This window comes from Dermacentor andersoni, chromosome 10 (genome assembly GCF_023375885.2).
Source record: "Dermacentor andersoni chromosome 10, qqDerAnde1_hic_scaffold, whole genome shotgun sequence".
In the NCBI taxonomy this organism is placed as follows: domain Eukaryota; kingdom Metazoa; phylum Arthropoda; class Arachnida; order Ixodida; family Ixodidae; genus Dermacentor; species Dermacentor andersoni.
This window is the reverse complement of record NC_092823.1, coordinates 123273290-123292087: the sequence shown is the minus strand read 5'-3', so window position 1 is coordinate 123292087 and position 18798 is coordinate 123273290. Positions and strand designations below refer to the sequence as shown.

Here is an 18798-nt window from a genome sequence, read left to right as displayed (position 1 = left end):
CATCCACAGCTTTTCGTTCATTGCCACACAAGGTTGACTGTTGCCATAGTAGAGAAGCTCTGGCTTTGCTGTCATAGTTTAAGCATAATAATTCTTGAAATATAGAGTGGTTGCTCTGTTGCATGACCTTTACAACTTTGCTAGAGCATTTGGAAGCAAACTTCCAGAGATATCCACAGCGTAAGCGATTGGCCTTACCCCTCCCCAGCCAAGTGCGCGGGCCAGATCGTTGCCGGTACCGAGGGGTAGCACAGCAACGGGCGGCGGGGGCATGATGCCGATCTCATCGATCACGGACAGGATCCAGCCCGCCGTTCCATCGCCCCCACATGCCAGTATTCGTAGGTTGTTCACCTTGCGGTACAGCTCAAGCCTGTGCACACAAAGCGACGATGCAATCATTGCTATGGTCTCAGCTGTGAGCCGAACTCTCCCATTAAAAAAAAAAGCATGTCCTAACAGCACAAAAGAGTGAAACAAAGGACGACAGCTGTAGTGTTCTAAACTTCCAATTTTCTTTGTCACTCTAAGATTCTAGCTCATCAGCAATCATAGACAGGTCACCCGCTCCCCTTTCAAGCAACAGATAAAGTTTAAGAACACTGACAAAGTATCAACCTCACCAATAGCCCTGCACGTCACCCCTATAATTGGCTTAATCGTTGAAATGCCTTAAAACCCAAAATCACTTTCTAGGCTTTTGATAAAGCTGCCTTGGCGAGCATATCTTGGAACTGCTGCACATGGAAGGTTCTTACGGTATTTACCATTTGGTGCAACAAACAGCCTAACGGCTCAACCTTGGGAGTGTCCACAAAGAAAGCTTTGAGAGCCATTCATAGCTCAGCCTCAAAGCCCGATAACCCAAGGAACCACTTCAGCACGACTTTTGGTCAGAAGTCTTTGCCATAAAGGAATTAAGTCTTGTTGCTTCAGCATGGCAAACCCAAGCAGCTGCTATACGAGCCTATTCGGTAAATTCCAGAAAAATGGCGACAAGCGTACGGCAAAAAAAAGAAGGAAAGAAAGATGGAAGATGAGAAAGAGACAAAAGTGAGTTATGGCACGGTACACTGACCCCTGTCTGGGACCTCCTTCCGAGAGGTCGAAGACCTGGCGTGGGTTAAGAAGCCACTGGAACTTCTGCATCATCTTGGACCCCTGGTTGCCCCCACTCCGTGGATTGATGAACACCAACAGGGGCTTGCTTGACGCACACGGGATTGGCTTGATGGCAAACGCACGCTGCATGTCCTTGTCTCCGCATCCCTGGAAATATTCACGCAGAAAATGCAGACCGTGGTCGGCAAAGCTAGGCAGCATAAAAATTTTTTCTAGCCTACCAATTCAATGTGTTTGTGAAATGTTTTTATCGCTGCTATGGTAACAAACGCGATATATATATATGTTTTGTTAATGGAAGCAAGTTTACTAAATATTTTCTGTGATAACGCAAATATGTCCCATCAGTTTGACTGCTTTAAAAGGTGGCCATTAGTTGCATGACAAATCGCAGTGTAATGTTAATTAATCAAGTTTCCTTAATTATTAAATATTCAAATAGGGCACATGTCCCAATTGCGGAACTGAAGTCAATGAGCAATGAGCTCATAGCCATTTGGCAGAAATCTTATGCTTAACACCTGTTTCGAGAAATAAGTCCTTAAATTCTGTGGCGAGATGCATTGATGTTCAAGTTAACACTTATCTGCATTTAACTTTCACACTGAGCTAATATAAGTTTTAATTAAAAGATCTATAGATTTTGCCACAGAATTTTACAATGCTAATGGCTTGCTGATTACGTAACTGTGTGCGTGTGCTTTACACTCGCTGGCTCTAGAGAACAAAATTCCGTTGAAAGTCGGCACCTGTCGCTATCAGCTTTCTTGTCCTTGTCTGGTTTCCATGCTGTGGAGGTTAGTAACATCGATTGCACTATCAGAGAGGCTTTGGTAAGCTTATCAGCAGTCGCGCTGTGAGCTACAAGCATAGTCTTAAATTAATGTCTTTTCTGGAACGAGGCAGCAGTGGATGCCCACCTCTTTACGGGACTTCTTTTTCGTAGAAGCCCGCTTCTTTGGTGACCTCCTGATGGACGACTTGAAGGAACCCTTCCGGGGCAGCTTGACGATCCACGAGGGCGGTACGATGATGTCCATGTGTGCACCCAGGTTGCACTGCTCCCCAATCCTTTGCATACTGAAACAAGACTCCTTGTTGTGGTAGGCTGTCTTGCACCACGTGCAACTGATGGCCACTATCTCCTGCGCATAATTGCAGAGACATGTGCAGAGATTAGTGAACTGATGGAGGCAGACGTGAGGACAAGCCATCCCAGAAACTGAAACACGGAGACAATCAAGCACACCGACAATAAAGTAAGCGGTAACACAAAATTAAACTGAGACAAGTCTTGTTGCAAAGATAAATGACAATAAGTAGCCCTATCGTAAGGCAGGCACTGAATTAAATGTAGAGCTTAGCATGCAAACAGAGGCAAGTGTGAAGATAATCAATCCCAGACATTGAGGCATAGAGACAATTGATGAAGATTATGATAAACACAGCAAGCACTGGCATCATACTAGCTATTTTACTGACATCACAGAGGCAACCACAATGATAAGCCCAATGACAAATATTAAAAACAGAACATTAAATACAAGCAATTACAGAGATCATCAATGTAAGCACCGATAGCAGATAGGTGACAAATTAGCCTAGTTACAGATAAATAAAAGGAACAAACAGGTAAGAGATGGATAACTGATACCTGATAATGAATAAGTAACACATAAGCAGTGCCAGATAACAGGCATACATGATGATAAGCAATGTCATACACAGGCATAAACACCTGCACTTAAACACATTGTCATGAAAGTAAATAGTGACAAAGATAAGTACAAACATAAGCATGAAAAAGGGCATTAGGTCAGACAGTCACAAGCATAAGGAAGACCAAAGATGTGGTTAGCTATTGTCGATAATGGAGATAAGCATGAGAGTAAATGTAAACAGAGACAAAAATTGGTGTCAAAAAAAATTGTGCTAACTACTCCTGAACATAATCACAGAGATAGGCAAAATCAAGATTACACTGTTTCAATTAATTGGTAACCTTTTCCTTCCAGCTTTCAATGAAACAAGTGAACTTCAGAATAAGAAGACTAGGACAAAGCTGCATTTGATCAACTTGCTTTGCTCACTTTCAAAAATATGATCAGCTGGGAAAGTTGTTACAACTGCATTCTTGTTAGCTGCATGCAGTTGAACTTGCTTATAACAACACCGTTTTTAACAATATATCTGATATAACAATGAGCAGCTGATGCGCTTCCAACCTTTGTATGTGTTCCATTGTAAAATAAACCACTTGCTACAATGCTCCCATGCCGCGTTATTAGTAATAACAATTAAATCTGGCTACTAATGTTACTAAACAAACAGCATTTGTGCTTACCTTGCTACCAAATGAGAGTTTTGACTGAAAGGACTGAAAGAAGGCAGAAAAGGGGCTCAGGTGAGACAAGGTTACAAACTCTTGCAGAGAAAACACAAAGTGTGCTGAGGGATTTCAAACTCACCTTGCTACACTGTTGGCACTTGCCTTTCTCATAGCGCCTATGTACCCAGTGGTGCTGAATCACAGTTTGCTGCAACCAAAATTTCAAAGTAAAACTACTAAAAAAAAGAAATCAAGCTACTACTCAAACGGTTTAACAGCTTTTGAGAAAACGGGGCCACAACCATAAGGACGCACACATTCATTGTTTCTGCTGTTCGAGCTGTCCATTAATTTGGCTTCGCACAGCCATGGGCTAGCCTCCTGGTTAGCTCACATGATAAAGCGACTGCCTTGGAAAAGATTTCAGTCCTAGGTTCGATCCCCAGACTTGGGCAAATTTTTCTTCAACTGCAAAGCTTTCTTTCTGAGAAAATCCCAGTGGGTTTCCTCTGTAGCATCGTGCAACAGGTCGGGTGGATGAAAAATTTGCCTTTTCCCAAAATTTCCTATAACTTGCAGGTTTTCGAATATCTTATTTGCTATATGCAATGTTATAACTGCACCATTACCTCATAGGTTCGGGCCAATCATTAAATTCCATTACACAGACCTCCTTAAAACATTTACTTAGCCGAACAGGCTGCCTTGCTGAGATAAGACTAGATAGATATATGTTCACGAAACTCAACAATGCTTACCTCTCGGTATTGTCTGATGCCGACATCTCTGAATGTTGGCTTACATTGAAACTTCATCTGAAAAAAAGAAATGCCAGTGTTAGCATTATGTTTTATTGTTTGATACACACACACACACAATTCTGGCAGGCAGTTATGAAAACAACTGTGATGCTGGTACAGCATCATACAGCAATTTGCTAATACTAAATAACACTATATTGCCTGTTATAAAAATTAAAGACCTCCAAGCAAGAAAATAAGCTGTTTTTGATAGTAAGCAATGAGTTATTACAATTTGCTAGTACCAAGCTTCCAAGTTATGATACAGCAAGTCAATAACCCAACAAAAGCATTCACCATACATCAAAAGCACCATTTTGCCATTAATTTTCAGCAATATAATCAAAAGTAAATTACAAGGCCTTTATTGAATATGATATTTTCCTATTTATGGTAATTTCTCAAGAAACCTTAGCATTATGACTTGCTGAAACTTCTTTTACTTTTTAAAACACTGCAGATAAATACATAACATTACATATACCTTTGTATAATTAATATTAGAGGCTGTCTTCAAAACTCTGTTCAGCTGAATTTAATTATAAGACTTTAGGATCTTTGTCTAATCTTCTATATATGCGACACACTTCTGTTAGATGAACTTCTGATAAGACAAACAGATTTCTAAGGTGCCTTGATGTTTGACTTTAAGGAGAGCCTACACAAAAGAAAATTCAAGGTATGTTTCAACTTACTTTATCACTTAAAATGCTAATGCATCCGGCGTGAACAGTTATTTTACAAGCTGGGCATTTCATCCGGGGTCCATGTTTCTAAAGAGAGAGAAAGAAAAAAACAGAGAAAAGACAATTTTTATTAACATCACCTAAGAGACTCTGTTGAAAGCTGCAGTAAATGTGGAATGCAGGCAATACTCGCTGCGCCAAATCCGACCCAAGCAAAATAATGCATAGCTATAGCTTAATCAAACTGATGGTTTGACGACATCTTGTATGGTCACACGGAAGCAAGTTGAACAAAAGAAATGGTGAGAACACTGATAAAAAAGGATAGGTTAAATACTTTTAGGACATTCTGGCTTCCGTACAGAAGCCTTGTTCACCATACGGAAGCCGAAACTTCCGTATGGTGAACAAGGCTTCCGTTAACCTGTAAAACACACCCTGGCATGCATGTTTTACGGTTTATCTTACACTGATGAGTTTACCTTTCTCTAGCTAGTGTTTAAGTCACCTGACCTGACAAAAAAATTGGACATTCAACAGGCACAGTAATTCGCCAAAGCCTCTAAAACAGCGTTTCAGCCAAGGAACACAATTGGCATGACTGTGTTCAGAAGATCGAACACCTTTGCTAAAGTGGCTGCAGTCAGTGGCCGATCCATTGTTCTCGAACACCCATGCAATGCAACTGGTTAGATTAGGTTAGGTTGGGTGGCAAAATCTTCTAACGATTGTGAACCTGTTGAGCACCCTGTTGTCGCTTTATATGCTTGAACCGTTTTGTGCCGAATTGGAAACCTCTAGAATTTTTTTTTTAGTTCAGGAACATTCAAAGAATACCGGTTCGGGTTCAGCTCTGGCCAAAATTCCAGTTCGGGTGCGGTTTTTGGTTCAGGTTAGGGTTCTGTTTGATACCCTGCTTTGCACAAAGTTGCCCTTCAACAATAACTGAGAATTCGAGCCCACACCTCAGGACAATCAAACCACACATAATGTAAACAAAGTGGGCCTCCCTGCAGCTTAGGTTTGCGGTGTGGAAGGTCAATTAATAGCTTACTCTTGGAAGCACAACTCAACAAACATCTTGGTTCTACAGAAACTTGACTCGTCCACAGGCCCTCCTTTATATTACATTCATCCCAGGTGTCTATAAGTTCGATCTAACTACAAGTTCATGAGTTAAATAACCTCTCATTAACACCTGCCTAGTATTGCCATATAATGCTGGCCCAAGGATAAGCATGAATAATAGTACTGAAGTGAAATGACATGTTTTCTTTCATGTTGATCTGCCTTGTAAATGGGCATATTTTTCATATTTATTTTATCTTATACAACTGGCCGCCAGGGTTGGTTTAGAGAACTAATGCACTAAGCTTTGATATTCAAGTAATTAGAGTTCCTAAACTCTACCCAAATCAATGCTACTAAATTAAAACAGAAAATTGCCGAATTTCAAAATGGCATTCACACAACCTCAAATCCAAGGTTCAGAAGTAGAAAACTGCAAGAACATAAGTAGACTTACTAGGCAAAGAAGTACAACACACAGGTTGATAACCCAAAGTTCTGAAGTAGTCATACATTGCGTTGAAAATGCAGCACAGAATCAGAATGGCTACAGTAAAGACACTGCTTAGAAAACCACGTGCATATCAAATCGGCGAAGGAAGCAAACAGTTCGAGGAGACCGTACTTACTGAGCATTCACTCTCTCCCACGTAACAGAGATCCCCAGAGGCACTGGTGGCTGTCCATAAGTGGTCCCCATTGATAGCACTTTCCTGTGTGAGGGAACAGAAAGAACAAGCCGTCACACAACACCCATTTCCAAAGGCATGAAGCAGTGGCAGCGACAGCTAGGCAAAGTAACCACGGAGAGAGGACAACAGCACAAAGATGGCAGGAAACGGCGTTGTCTTTGCACTGGTGCTTCTTCGCTGTGACAAGTCACCAACTATAGCTCACGTGTTCACTTTAAGGCTGCTTTCTTTGTGTCTGCTCCTTGCCGAACTGTACACCCATAGACTCTTTTCTATGCACTGTGGCAGAAGTGTGTTTGCGACCTCAGGAAACTTATGGTCGCATACGTTTGCCACCCAAGATAGCTACGAAAAGAAACTGTATTGTGTCCTCTAAGTCATCTATGGGTGCGCATTCTTGCTGGGTTCACACACAAAAAAAGCTTCACGATCATGCAGTCAGAAACCTGCAACACATTCTGCAAGACTGCAGCATTGATACTTTTCTCATTGCATAACGTGCTATGTTACCTGTCCCTGTAGTGATGGACATTCACTGACATTTCAGTGTTTTCACTGCCGATCCTGTAAATGCAAGAACAATGCAACGTGGAAAACAAGATAAATAAATAATAATAAGGAGTAGCTGACATCAAATGCACTTGCCCACAAGCTTTATTCAAGTAAAACTCTTGCTTGGGCTAGTTGGTTCATGCTTGAAGTAGTAAAGGCAAGGCGCAGAAGACCAGGACTCAGGAAGAAGAACACAAACGACAGGACAGGCGCCAGTCCTGTCGTTTGTGTTCTTCTTCCCGAGTCCTGGTCTTCTGCGCCTTGCCTTTACTACTTCAAGCTTCATTCGCTGACGTTTAAAGTGACCAACATAGCAATCAAACTTAAATCTCTGTTCTGTACAGAAACTGTACTTCCTTCTGCTTTTATACATGCAGTAGAGGTTCGTTGATGCATTCTCTTTTGTTACTTCTCGGTTCTTATGCGCTGAAAACACCACTTCCATTTAGCTCCCATAGGGATATATGTATAAGCTTCCTGTCTGTTACTGTTAGAGGCCATTGTTATCAAACATTCGACCCAACACCAGATGGAAATCACAAGCTACACTTGGTGTTGTGATTTAGAGCTACAGCCACTCTCCCCACCCCCATCAAAAAAAAAAAGAAAAAAGCTTTTATAGCTAAATATTACCTACCACCAGGCATATCAACAGCGAGCTTTATCAAAGTACTAGGTCTTCATAAGTTTATTGGTTCTCTATTCAATTTCTCACGAAGTTTTACGTGAGAGTAATTTCTTGCCCCATTTGCAGTGCAGCCACGTGAAATATCAAATATTATTTTCCAGGATCATGCATTCTTTCACAATGATCCCCTAAAAAATCTATCAACAAGGTTCTACTGTGTAGCTTCAATTAGCATCCAGTTGTGAATTAGCATCCAAAGTGGATGAAGCAAAAAAAAAAAAAAACTGCAGCGAATGCAGGAAATGCAGCTAAAGAAGATTCCAGCTCAGAAGCGCTGCCAAATACAGCAATGTACACCTTGCAAAAAAAAAGAAAACTACAGCAAGGTATGCAACCAGGCTAGTTTGTGATTCATGATCCAATTTCACAGAGCAAAAATTAGACAAGGATAGACAAGGTCTAGACGAAAGTAGAATATGTTGCTGGGTGAGTCGGTTCAAGTCTAAGGGGTACATATTAGCATGATGTGGAAACAAAGATGTAAATGGGAGTAAGCACAGAGCGAATGCTAATCGCTCCTAAATACTAGCGCTAACTCAGTTTTTTCATACCCCCCTCCTAATAAATCGGTTTTTCATGTCACGCAAATACGTTCCCCCCTTGACTTAGAGAACATGTTTCCATTTTCTCCTTGTCTAGCTTTCTCACTGCGAATCTACATTCTGCAAAAGAAACAAAAAAAGGAGAAGTAACAATAAACAATGACTACTGGATGATATGAAAGCGTATCAGTGAAAACACCAAGTGAAAATGTTCATGCAGCTCTTTGCCCTTCTGTGGGCCATGTGCCATTTATGCATGCTTGTATGTGCATTTTGATTGTATCCGGTGTTTGTATTGACACCTGTTTTTTCGAGGTTGCACATTGCGCTGTTTTTCTTTTGCCAGTAGTCTTTTACTTCTTATGCATGGTGTAATACTTTATCTACAATTCACTGTCTGCTAATGTAGTTTTTTTGTCATCTTTGTATAACCTCTCTGCAGCCACTAATGATGCCTTATGGCAGTGCGGGTACAAAAACAAAGAAAGCATTAACAGCGACCTAGCAGGACAATGACACGAAATATGTTCACAGAGTAAACAGCACATTCATTACGTCATCAAACAACTGGCACCCAATTTATTTTTCGGAACAAATGAATTGTAGGTTTTAATAAAGGCATTCCTTAACCAAATGGAATATTCATGAAAAACTAGCTTTGAATATCAAATATTCTCACATTTATAAACAAAGAGAAATTTAAAGTTGAAATCCATTCGGTAAAAAGCAGGAGGCTTATTTACATTATTTTATATACATACATTTAATGCCACTCGCGATTTAACACGTGGTCAGTTAAGAAGACTGCAAACAAGAAACAGCTGCTTTCAATTTTATGATGCACCATGACGACAGTAATTGAATTAAACTCTGGGGTTTTACGTGCTAAAACCACAATTTGATTATGAGGCATGCCATAGCAGGGGACTCCAGATTAATTCTGACCACCAAGGGATCCTTAACGTACCCCCTATGCATGGGACACAGGCGTTTTTGCATTTCTCTCCCATCGAAATTCAGCTGCCGTGGCCGGCATTTAGTCCCGTGACCTCGTGCATAGCAGCGCAACACCATAGCCGCTAAGCCGCCATGGCAGGTGATGTTTAAAACAAGCGAATAGCACGTCACCAGAGGGATTCAGAGTGTTGTATATTTGTTAAAAAAAAAATGTGAAACTACAGCACCACCCACTATTTTAGAAGGGATGCAAAGATCATGAGACTGGAAGAATAAAAATTGGTTTTGCCTAAATCGAGACAAGTGTACAACAAAAGACAACAAAAATGTGAAACTACAGCACCACCCACTATTTTAGAAGGGATGCAAAGATCATGAGACTGGAAGAATAAAAATTGGTTTTGCCTAAATCGAGACAACAAGTTTGTATATAGGTTGTTTAAAAGTGAGTCATTCAGGTTACATGACCGGAATTTATTGAATAGGTACCATCCGCCCCGTGAGTTCGCTCAGGAACCAGTATCCATTCACAACGACTGTGACTCTCTTGCAGTAAAACCATTCAGAACAGTCCTCCCTTGCATCAGTATTTCTCCTTCGAGACTCCAATGAGCGCAACTATCCCTTATATTCGAACTGAAACTAATATTCAGCAATTTCAAATAGTGAATTCCCGAATCAAATATAAATCAAGTAGCAAAGCTTATTCAATTAGTACTTGAACTTCTGAATATTTGCATGCTCCTAATCAATTATCATTAAAACTCCAAATAACGGCAATAAAGACAAGCAAAGGGCACTCGAGGTACTGCTCACACCACAGAACGAAAGAAAAGCACAAACCATACAGAACTGTCTTTTTTTTAACCCCTGAACATACAGCTCAGACTAATTCTGAAATGGTAGTGTGTCATGTTTATGTTTGTTGATACAGATCTACAGTACTTAGATTGACGGACTACAATAGCTCTTTATGTGGGGGAGAACAATACAAATCCTTTATATCAGACGAGCAGACCCATTGTTTATTTTTAGCACTAGGGTCTGTGTGTTTTTCACAACCAGTTCTTTGTGTTGACGGAGAACAATGCATGCCTTTTACCTGCACTGGCCTGCAGAGAAGCAAATACTCTTCAAAATTCCTCATTATAAACGAATTTCAGGGGCCCTGAAACCCTTTTCTAGCTAATCATAGAATGCCATCACTATTAAATTATGTACCCTCACGAATCTCCTACTCCAAAGATTTTTTTTAATCCTTGAAGCTACAGTGAAGTTAGACATAGTTACTAGACTGATCAGCAGCCCTCTCTCCTTTCATTTCCAGTAGAATGGCAAGGGGGTGCAAAGGAGCAAAGTCCTGCTTGCACCGGCCCAAAGGTTGAATGCGAGACGACTCGTGGCGGCATCCCGTGGCAGCCACGGTGTCTACGTTATGGTTTTTATCTCGGAGGGCATGCGCAGAGGACACAGCAATTTGCAACTGTCGTGTTTACACCAGCAGTGCAAAAATGAAATGGTTTTTCTCTATTTCTGAGATTGCAGAGATGTACATATTTTTGTTTATTTAACTCAAATGAGCAATAATTGCATTACTGAGAATGTTTTGACAATCACGAAATCTGATCACGAAATCTGCCACTTGTTGTTGTAGGTACAGCTGCTTACGATGACTCTGCATGACGACATTATGGAAGCGAAAGCAAATGATGGTTTACTGCTTTTGACAGAAGAACGTAAATTCCCTGCTGCATGGGGTGCAATAATGTTTGTCTCGCATGTTCACAGGAGCCTCGTTAACAGATTGGCAATGTTTGCTTACTATGTCTTAACAGTGTTTTGGGGCCCCTTTAACCAGGTGTGCTAAATTTTTGAAGTCCCCCACTATGGTCTGCCTCATTACCATACCCTGGTTTTGGCACGTAAAACCACTGAATTTTAAACTGTAATACCCTTAATCCACATTGAAAATACAGGGCTATGCATTCCTCTCTGCTAATACCACTGCCTGCTAGTGAAAACTCAATCATGTGTTTCTAGAAGGAACATTTACATCTGCAAGAATCATCTTGGTCATCATCATCATCATCATCATGAACCTAATTTTTGTCCCCTGCAGGACAAAGGCCTCTCTCAGTGATCTCCAATTACCACTGTGTTGCATCAACTGATCCTATCGCATGCCTGCAGTTTCCCTAATTTTTTCAAACCACCTAGTTCTTGGCCGTCCTCGAATGTCCGCTTCCGTTCCCTTGGCACCCATTCTGTAAATCTAATAGGCCCCCGGTTATCTGCCCTAAGCATCACTTGACCTGCCCTCCTATCTGCTGGAAAACTACCTGCCCCTGTTTGCTTTTTAATCCACACTACCAATTTCGTCACCCAAAACAGACCACAAGAAATAGAAATTAAACAGTTCGAGAAGTACATATGGTGCCAAGATGCACTTTTTTACAGAAATGCACAGATAAACATGGCAGTACTGTTTTTTAATAACTTTCAATCTCGTGGACAAAGTAGGGAAAATGGGAGGAAGGCGGGAGATGGAAATTCAAAATGATGAGCAAAACGAGAATCTATTCACTATGCTAAATTTCAAGCTACAGGCAACAACACTTAGTTTGGTTGCTTAGTGTATTTCCCCCCTTTCTTTCCGTCACTTTAACAATGTGAACCCAGTACTGCCGTCACAAACGGCTTGTGCGTTATCAGCGTGACATAGCATTCTTGACAGGAAAGCAGCGAGCGAGGAATTTTCAAGAAAGGAAATGCAAGCAAGGCAAATGACGACTATTGTTGTGGGACAAGATAAGCCCCAAAGGGTGTAAGTTTCTTTAAAGGGACACTAAAGTGAAAAACGATTTTTTCTGCATCAGTAAATTACCGTTCTACAATACCAAAAACACCGCTCTTACAACGATAAGACGTTTGGTAAGCCAGAAAAAGCGCAAGAAAGAAATACGGGTGGCGACGCCTACTTAAGTTCTCGCACCTGGGGGCTGTGACGTCTTGGATTTTGATGGCATCTTCTAGGGCCTACTAATTATATATAGTGGTACAGATTGACTACATTGTGCTCTAAAGGAACCAAATATTAAACATGGCAAGTTTCGGGAACCTTTATTCAGCTAACGCGGCCCTAGTGCGAAAACATACTTTGGCATCCCTGACGTCACGCTGACGTACCGGCGCTGGGGCTTTGGCGCGAAATTCAAATACTGATACTTGGACCTTCATTCTCTCATCCAATAATCACGCCATTTTTTTAAATGACTACCTGCAGGGTTCTCAAACAATGCTTCATTAGTCTAAACTGATTTATTGTTTCGCTTTAGTGTCCCTTTAAGAGTGTATTTGTCATAGCTGTCATTGAGAAATTTAGTAAACTTCCCTTCAAAATTCATTGCTTTCATTTATTTATGGATACAAAATCATAGTAGATGGACACATAAAGCAGCTTTGAAAGAAAACCTAAAAATAAAACAGGCACAAATTTTACATCAATACAAAGTGACACCAAGTGTGGTGGCTTTTAACAATGAGCACGTACCTTGTTTCCCAGCACAGCATCATCAGATTATTCCAATAAATTATCGAACAAAGAAAAAAATTAGTGCTCAAAACAGTTCATTCGGAAGGTTAAATGTGTCATTTCCAAGTGGCATAGCCCTACGAGTACGGCCCCCTGCATACTCTTCATCCATCAGTCACCATTTACATCTGCTCATTAAGATAATCACCATAAAGTCAGTGCATTCTGCTGTAACACTGTCATGCACTCACCATCGCTTCTACCCAAATCTTTCGCCAAACCGAATAACGTTCTTGTATCATTAGCAAGTACTCCCAATTTGATTATCTTTAAAAGCGGCTTGGTTAACTTGAACTAATGTTGTTACTTTGCTTTATTGTGTCTGTAAAGTACTGCCTAACACATTCGCTCATTTTGCAGATTGCTCATGTCTTTAGCAAACTTATATTCGAAAACTTAAAGCTGCTTGTTTCATCATAGCCTTTCAACTTTGTACTCCTGTTTTCTTTTACGTTGTATTCTGTTAATATTATTTAGCCCCTACCCTCTATAATGTAGAGCACGCAAGGGTATTATAAATAAATTTGCAAGAATGTCCGAGGCTTCATTGAAGCGATTAGCTGAAAAAAAAAATCACTTTGGGCGACAAACAGCGTTTGTTCCCACAACAAGAAGCAGGCCACTTCCATGTCGTCAACTTGCGCGAGCTTTGATACTTAAAGGGTCACTCACCCCCCAGTCAGGCGTCGCACGGTACTGCCTCGTATCTCCATTCTCGGCGGGGAGCTTAACTTCTCCCTGGATCGCTTTTCTGTAATGAGAAAAAAACAGCCAGGTGAGGCCCGGTTGCATTGCAAGCTGCCGCGCTACGCTGTCATAAATCGTCCCCCATGCGGATGGTTGCGCTCTCTTTCCGACTGCGGCAACTCCCCTTGAGAGCCGAACACATCTGCAGAAATCGATTGCTTTATGTTGCCGAGGCCATCTCGAGAGATAGCAAAGGGGGGGGGGGGGCTTCCTCGGATAATATTATCAATGTTTGTTGCGATGAAATGTTGACACAGACCATTGTTGCGCAGAGAAGTAGACACTATCGGAAAGACCGGCATTCGTCTGTACCCTACTGAGATCAGAGTGATCAGTTCCACTCACTATATATGGACATGAGTTTATTTCCATCAATTTATTGGTGAAGTACCTCAGTTGCTCATTGAAGTTAGAGGTGGCAGTGACATTTATGTTTTGTTGTCACAAAATGGCAAAAAAAAAAGCAATTTCACATAAACCACTGCATTTGCAAATTTTTCCCACGTGGTCAAATTTCCAGGTAGCCAGAGCCGGTGCACTCAATTAGATGTACAACATGTTGGAAGCAAGTTAAAATTAAAAGCTATCAGCATTATTGCCTAGCACAAGTTGTGTTGTAACCAATGATGATAAGAAGTTCCTGGCACCTTTACTCCTCAGTCCTTGGGAAAATTTCAGCCAGTTCCCAAGATCCGAGTTTAAACAATGCACAGACTGCTCAGGTAAGATTTGCAGCTCAGTTCAGGCTCATTTTATGCAAGACGTGCCACTGAAATAGACCCGTTCACCCAGATATATCTGAGTGCTTTGGCCAACAGAGAGTATTAAGTGAATGCCAAGAAAAGTGGAGGCAATCTTTTTTTCGCGAGAATTACGCATACGAGAGTTGCACAGGGTGCAGCCTGCCAGGGAGGTGCGACCATTAGGGAGTCTTAATTAAGTGTGTTTGGAGTCTGCTCCACTCAGACTGGTGAATCCTATATATTTGCATACAACTGCCCAGCAAGAATGTTAGCGCACGTGTTCGCTACACTCATGACGACAGTAGAAGGCAGGATGATGCCCTCGTTCCACTGCAGAGCTGATTGAGCAACAGGTGGCCATGCGTGCGCTTTGTGTCTGCGTTGCTTTGCAGTCAAGCCAAATGCATGCCACTTGCATCTCGTATACCACTCGTATGTCGTATACCACTCGTACGTCACTCGTATCATGCATCCAACAGAAATGCAACATCTGCAGTGCCCCAGCTCATGAAATGTGGGAAGAGCAGACCGTAAGAAACTCCTGCTGACTAAATCTGTTTATTGTTCTGTGGCTGTGAGGCTACCGTAAGCCTCCCTAGCAGTGCATACAGATGAGCCAATCTCAGACCAACATTGGACCACACAGGTCCAGTAACGGTGGTGTCACATTAGGCCCCTTCATTGGCACTGTTTTTCGTGATACTCGGGCTGTTGCGCTGTGCTGCACATAATCTGCCAAGCAGCGTTGCAGCAATTTGCAATGCAGAGTTTGCATGTAACAAACCATACTAAGGCAAAAATGCTGCTGAAGTCCGCTGTTTATTGACTTCGAAGGTTGTTACAAACTAAAAGAACGGAAGACGGTTACCACAACGGAATGTTCTGCCACGCGCCACCAAAGTCGCAGGGTGTGCGAGATAATCCGCGGTGTCCATACGTGGTGACCCCCCCAAGTTGCATACAGCAGTGACCTCGATGTAATCATAGGGGTTCGATGCCTCTGCATAACCAAGCCTTTACAACGTACCAGTGCTTTTCTGAGCTGTGCATGTTTGGTGAACAACCACTGAGCGGCATTTTCAAGGGGCAAACAGCTGAAAAATTGCTACATTAAAGCACTTTAGTTGTGTTCACTAGCCCTTACTTCCACTGTCATGCTGTGCACATTGAGAATACCAGAACCTAGGACATCAAACAATGTGGCAGTTTTGCAAATGCCTGTCGTGAATTGCGTAGCAAGCACCCATCAGACAGCAAGTATGCCTTTTTGACGAGGTCCGTAAACTTATTACTGAACCGGAAGCAAAGCTGGTAGTGACATCCTGTGACACTTTGTCCAGCTGCAATGCCTTGCAAAAATGTTCGCGTTGTACGAGTGTTCTCTTTGAAGGAAAACCATAAAGGGACTGTGCATTACAATTACTCAACTAATTACAATTACTCAACTACTAGTGCTTTATATAAGCAGTTAGGTGGAATATGGCAAGCCATTGCAGTATTAGCTTTCTATGCAGTATTAGCTTCGTATTAGCTTTGTGGTAAAGGTCTGTGCCACAAGACATCGCATTGCTGGTTGCTGCAAACTTTGGTAACCTGTTATTCTGTAAATGCTAATTCGTTCATGGACAAGTTGAAGCACTCTAACGTGCTGCATGTCTTGTACTATGACAATATGCCTTAATATAGAAAATCATCACAATTATGTATATTTCTCAAAACCTCATCCGACAAAATGATGCCAAGCAAACAAAAGTTGTGATAATGCGTGCACATTTCAGATTACATTCACTAGGGGCTGAATTCACAAAGCTTTTCGTTCGTAAGTTCTGTTTTTCATTGGCTGATTGCCTTCAACAACAATATGTCCTACATCACTATTGGCTGGCACAAACACCTTTAGCATAAGAACATTTTGTGAATACGGGCCTAGGTTATTAGCACCAAGCTCTCTCAACACTATCAGGTAGATAAAATCTCAGCAACCCATTAATAAATTCTATAATGTTGCTTGCAATCTGCGACTTGGCGTAGAGTGAAGATTACCAGCACACAGTGCTGGTAAGCTTCACCTTGTGAAAAGAATCACCGCAACATCAAAACACGCTGCAACGTGGGCAGTTACGAGCACCCATATTTTTAATTTTTCTTTTTATTGAGACGAGAGAGGAATACACAGATAAATCCGTGCTGCGCTCTAAACAACTTGGAAATGAAATCGAAAGGGTAAGTCTTACTCTTTTTCCTTTCTCAAAAGGCACTTGCTCTTCAGTGCAGCGACTGGCGCAGCGGAGGCTACTCCCAAACGATGAACTTGCCCCCACATTTGACCGAAACGCTGGCATATCACACACGGGCGGCACGGAGCAAACTATAAAAACACACACACAGACGCTTTGCACTTCAGAAAGCGGCGACACCGAAATCGGCGCTATAATAGCCTCAAATTGCTGGCGTCGGCCGTCCTCGCGCACAAGGCGCCCCAAAGCGCGTCATCGCTATCATTACGAAAGGCTATATCCGTTTGCTGATCCATTCCGGACTGTCAACCACAGACGTGCACACAAAAGAACGCGTCGAACGACCACTTTACACAGGATGCGAGCACCGGCGTACTGCGACGAGCGCTGTCGGGAAGAATGTGCCGCGTATACGTGTTACGTACTACGTACATGTACGGTCCGCGGCCTCTCTAGCACAACACGTTTGCGATTGCACAACGACACCAACACGCGCTAACTGCGCGCGCCCAGCTTTCTGTCATCGGCGGCGAAGGACGCTTCATTCAAGCACACTTTCGTAAGCGAAGCTATTAAAGACGACGACGACGACGGCGCCTTGGCAACGGATTCCCACTTGAAGGTCAAACATCGAGAAAGAACCGGCACGCAAGTTCCTAGCCATTTGGACAACGCGCAGTGCTTGGAATATGGCGATGCTTGAAACGCGAATGCCACCTGTGCCCGCTTCACGGACAACACACACAGACACACACTCACACGCTGTCGATGGCGTGCGACGATCGGTTTAAACGTGGTTTTCCGCACGGCTGCTCATTCATCCCAGTTTCTGTGACGAGGCAGCGCGAGCGCCAGCGTCGAAAGGCACGCAGCGCGGCGGCCGATTCGCCGGTTGTTATTGGCGGCGGACTTCGGTTTACTCGGCAGCAGCACCTTCGGTCAATCTTCGCCTGACAGTTCATGGCATGACAACGTCACCCGGCAACGTGAACTGAAGCGTTTGATATGTCTATGTGACGCCGACGCGCACCATGCTTACAAGCGGGGAAGCCCATGTTTACGGTACGCGGTCTTGTTTTTGTTGTCGTTGCCTCTAAACTTGCTTGCGGATCGTTTCTTGCGCGGCGCTTCCATTGTTGCTTAGGCTGCTACTTGCTTTTCGCTAAGCTTAGCGCGCGCTCCTGACAAATGCAGCCTGTAAAAGCATAGCCTTCGAGAGCCGGCGTTAGGACGTGGATTTTATTGTGACAACTTTAACATCTGAAGTTTGGGATCTATTACTAGTTCTTGGCTCTTACAATTTCTTTCCGTGCTGGCAGTACAAAAAAATATCTCCTTTGAGATTAACTCTCTTTACTGTGAGAGAGCCATTTGTGAGATAAGTCATGTTGCCAACAATGTGTTTCGAGCTCCTGCAATGACTTCTGCCGCATAATGCCAGTAATAACATGGCCTTCAAGATATGTATGTCTAAATGTGCCATTGCTGAGGTGTGGATTTGGACACCACCTATCTGTTATCAGTTTAAAATTTTCATCTGTTACATGCAGATAGTGAAAGTATAGCCTTCGAAATTAGGTTTTGTTACCCAGAGAGAACCGTCATTCGCCGTTGATTTGGACACCACTTATAACAAAAGTCCATATCAAAGGTCATACGTATAATTTCTAGCCACTTCAGTACACAAAAGCGTAGCCTTGAAGATCCACTTCCACTGCTCCAAGGGAGCGTTTGTAGGATCAGCTTCTCCATGTTCCTCATAATAATAAAGAAATGAATATTTAAAATTCTTTTTGTGCACATTCTGCAATCGCCAGAAGCGATTAAAGATGCCAAGAATAAGTCACGGCTGCTTTGCTTGAAGCACAACCTATCGCACCCTAAAACTGAATAATATTTAGGCATGCCTAATTTTTATTGTACAGTGAAAATCATTAAATCTCGAAATCTATATATTAAGTCCAAATCCACACCAAAACAAGGATTCCTTCCGAGTACCAGAATCTAGTCTCGAAAGCTATGGTTTTGCTGGCCGCAAGCGCC

The 18798-nt window shown here is 42.3% G+C and overlaps 1 protein-coding gene across 5 annotated transcripts in view; it reads right to left on the bottom strand.

The window, feature by feature from the left end:
- The window catches only part of rdgA (retinal degeneration A), a 373163-nt gene that overhangs the window by 52058 nt on the left and 302307 nt on the right, over window positions 1–18798 (bottom strand). For 3 of the 5 annotated variants that reach the window (XM_050192467.3, XM_055077951.2, XM_050192466.3), the window contains exons 2-10: window positions 13701–13779; window positions 6635–6718; window positions 4947–5024; window positions 4210–4266; window positions 3591–3659; window positions 3467–3499; window positions 2043–2267; window positions 1079–1269; window positions 199–373 (exon numbers count right to left, since the gene is read on the bottom strand). In XM_050192467.3, the coding sequence (XP_050048424.1) occupies window positions 199–373; window positions 1079–1269; window positions 2043–2267; window positions 3467–3499; window positions 3591–3659; window positions 4210–4266; window positions 4947–5024; window positions 6635–6718; window positions 13701–13779 (991 nt within the window). Of the gene's footprint in view, window positions 1–198; window positions 374–1078; window positions 1270–2042; window positions 2268–3466; window positions 3500–3590; window positions 3660–4209; window positions 4267–4946; window positions 5025–6634; window positions 6719–13700; window positions 13780–16752; window positions 17888–18798 lie in introns of those variants that run through there. The other 2 variants (XM_050192468.2, XM_050192469.3) reach the window with 2 other exon arrangements.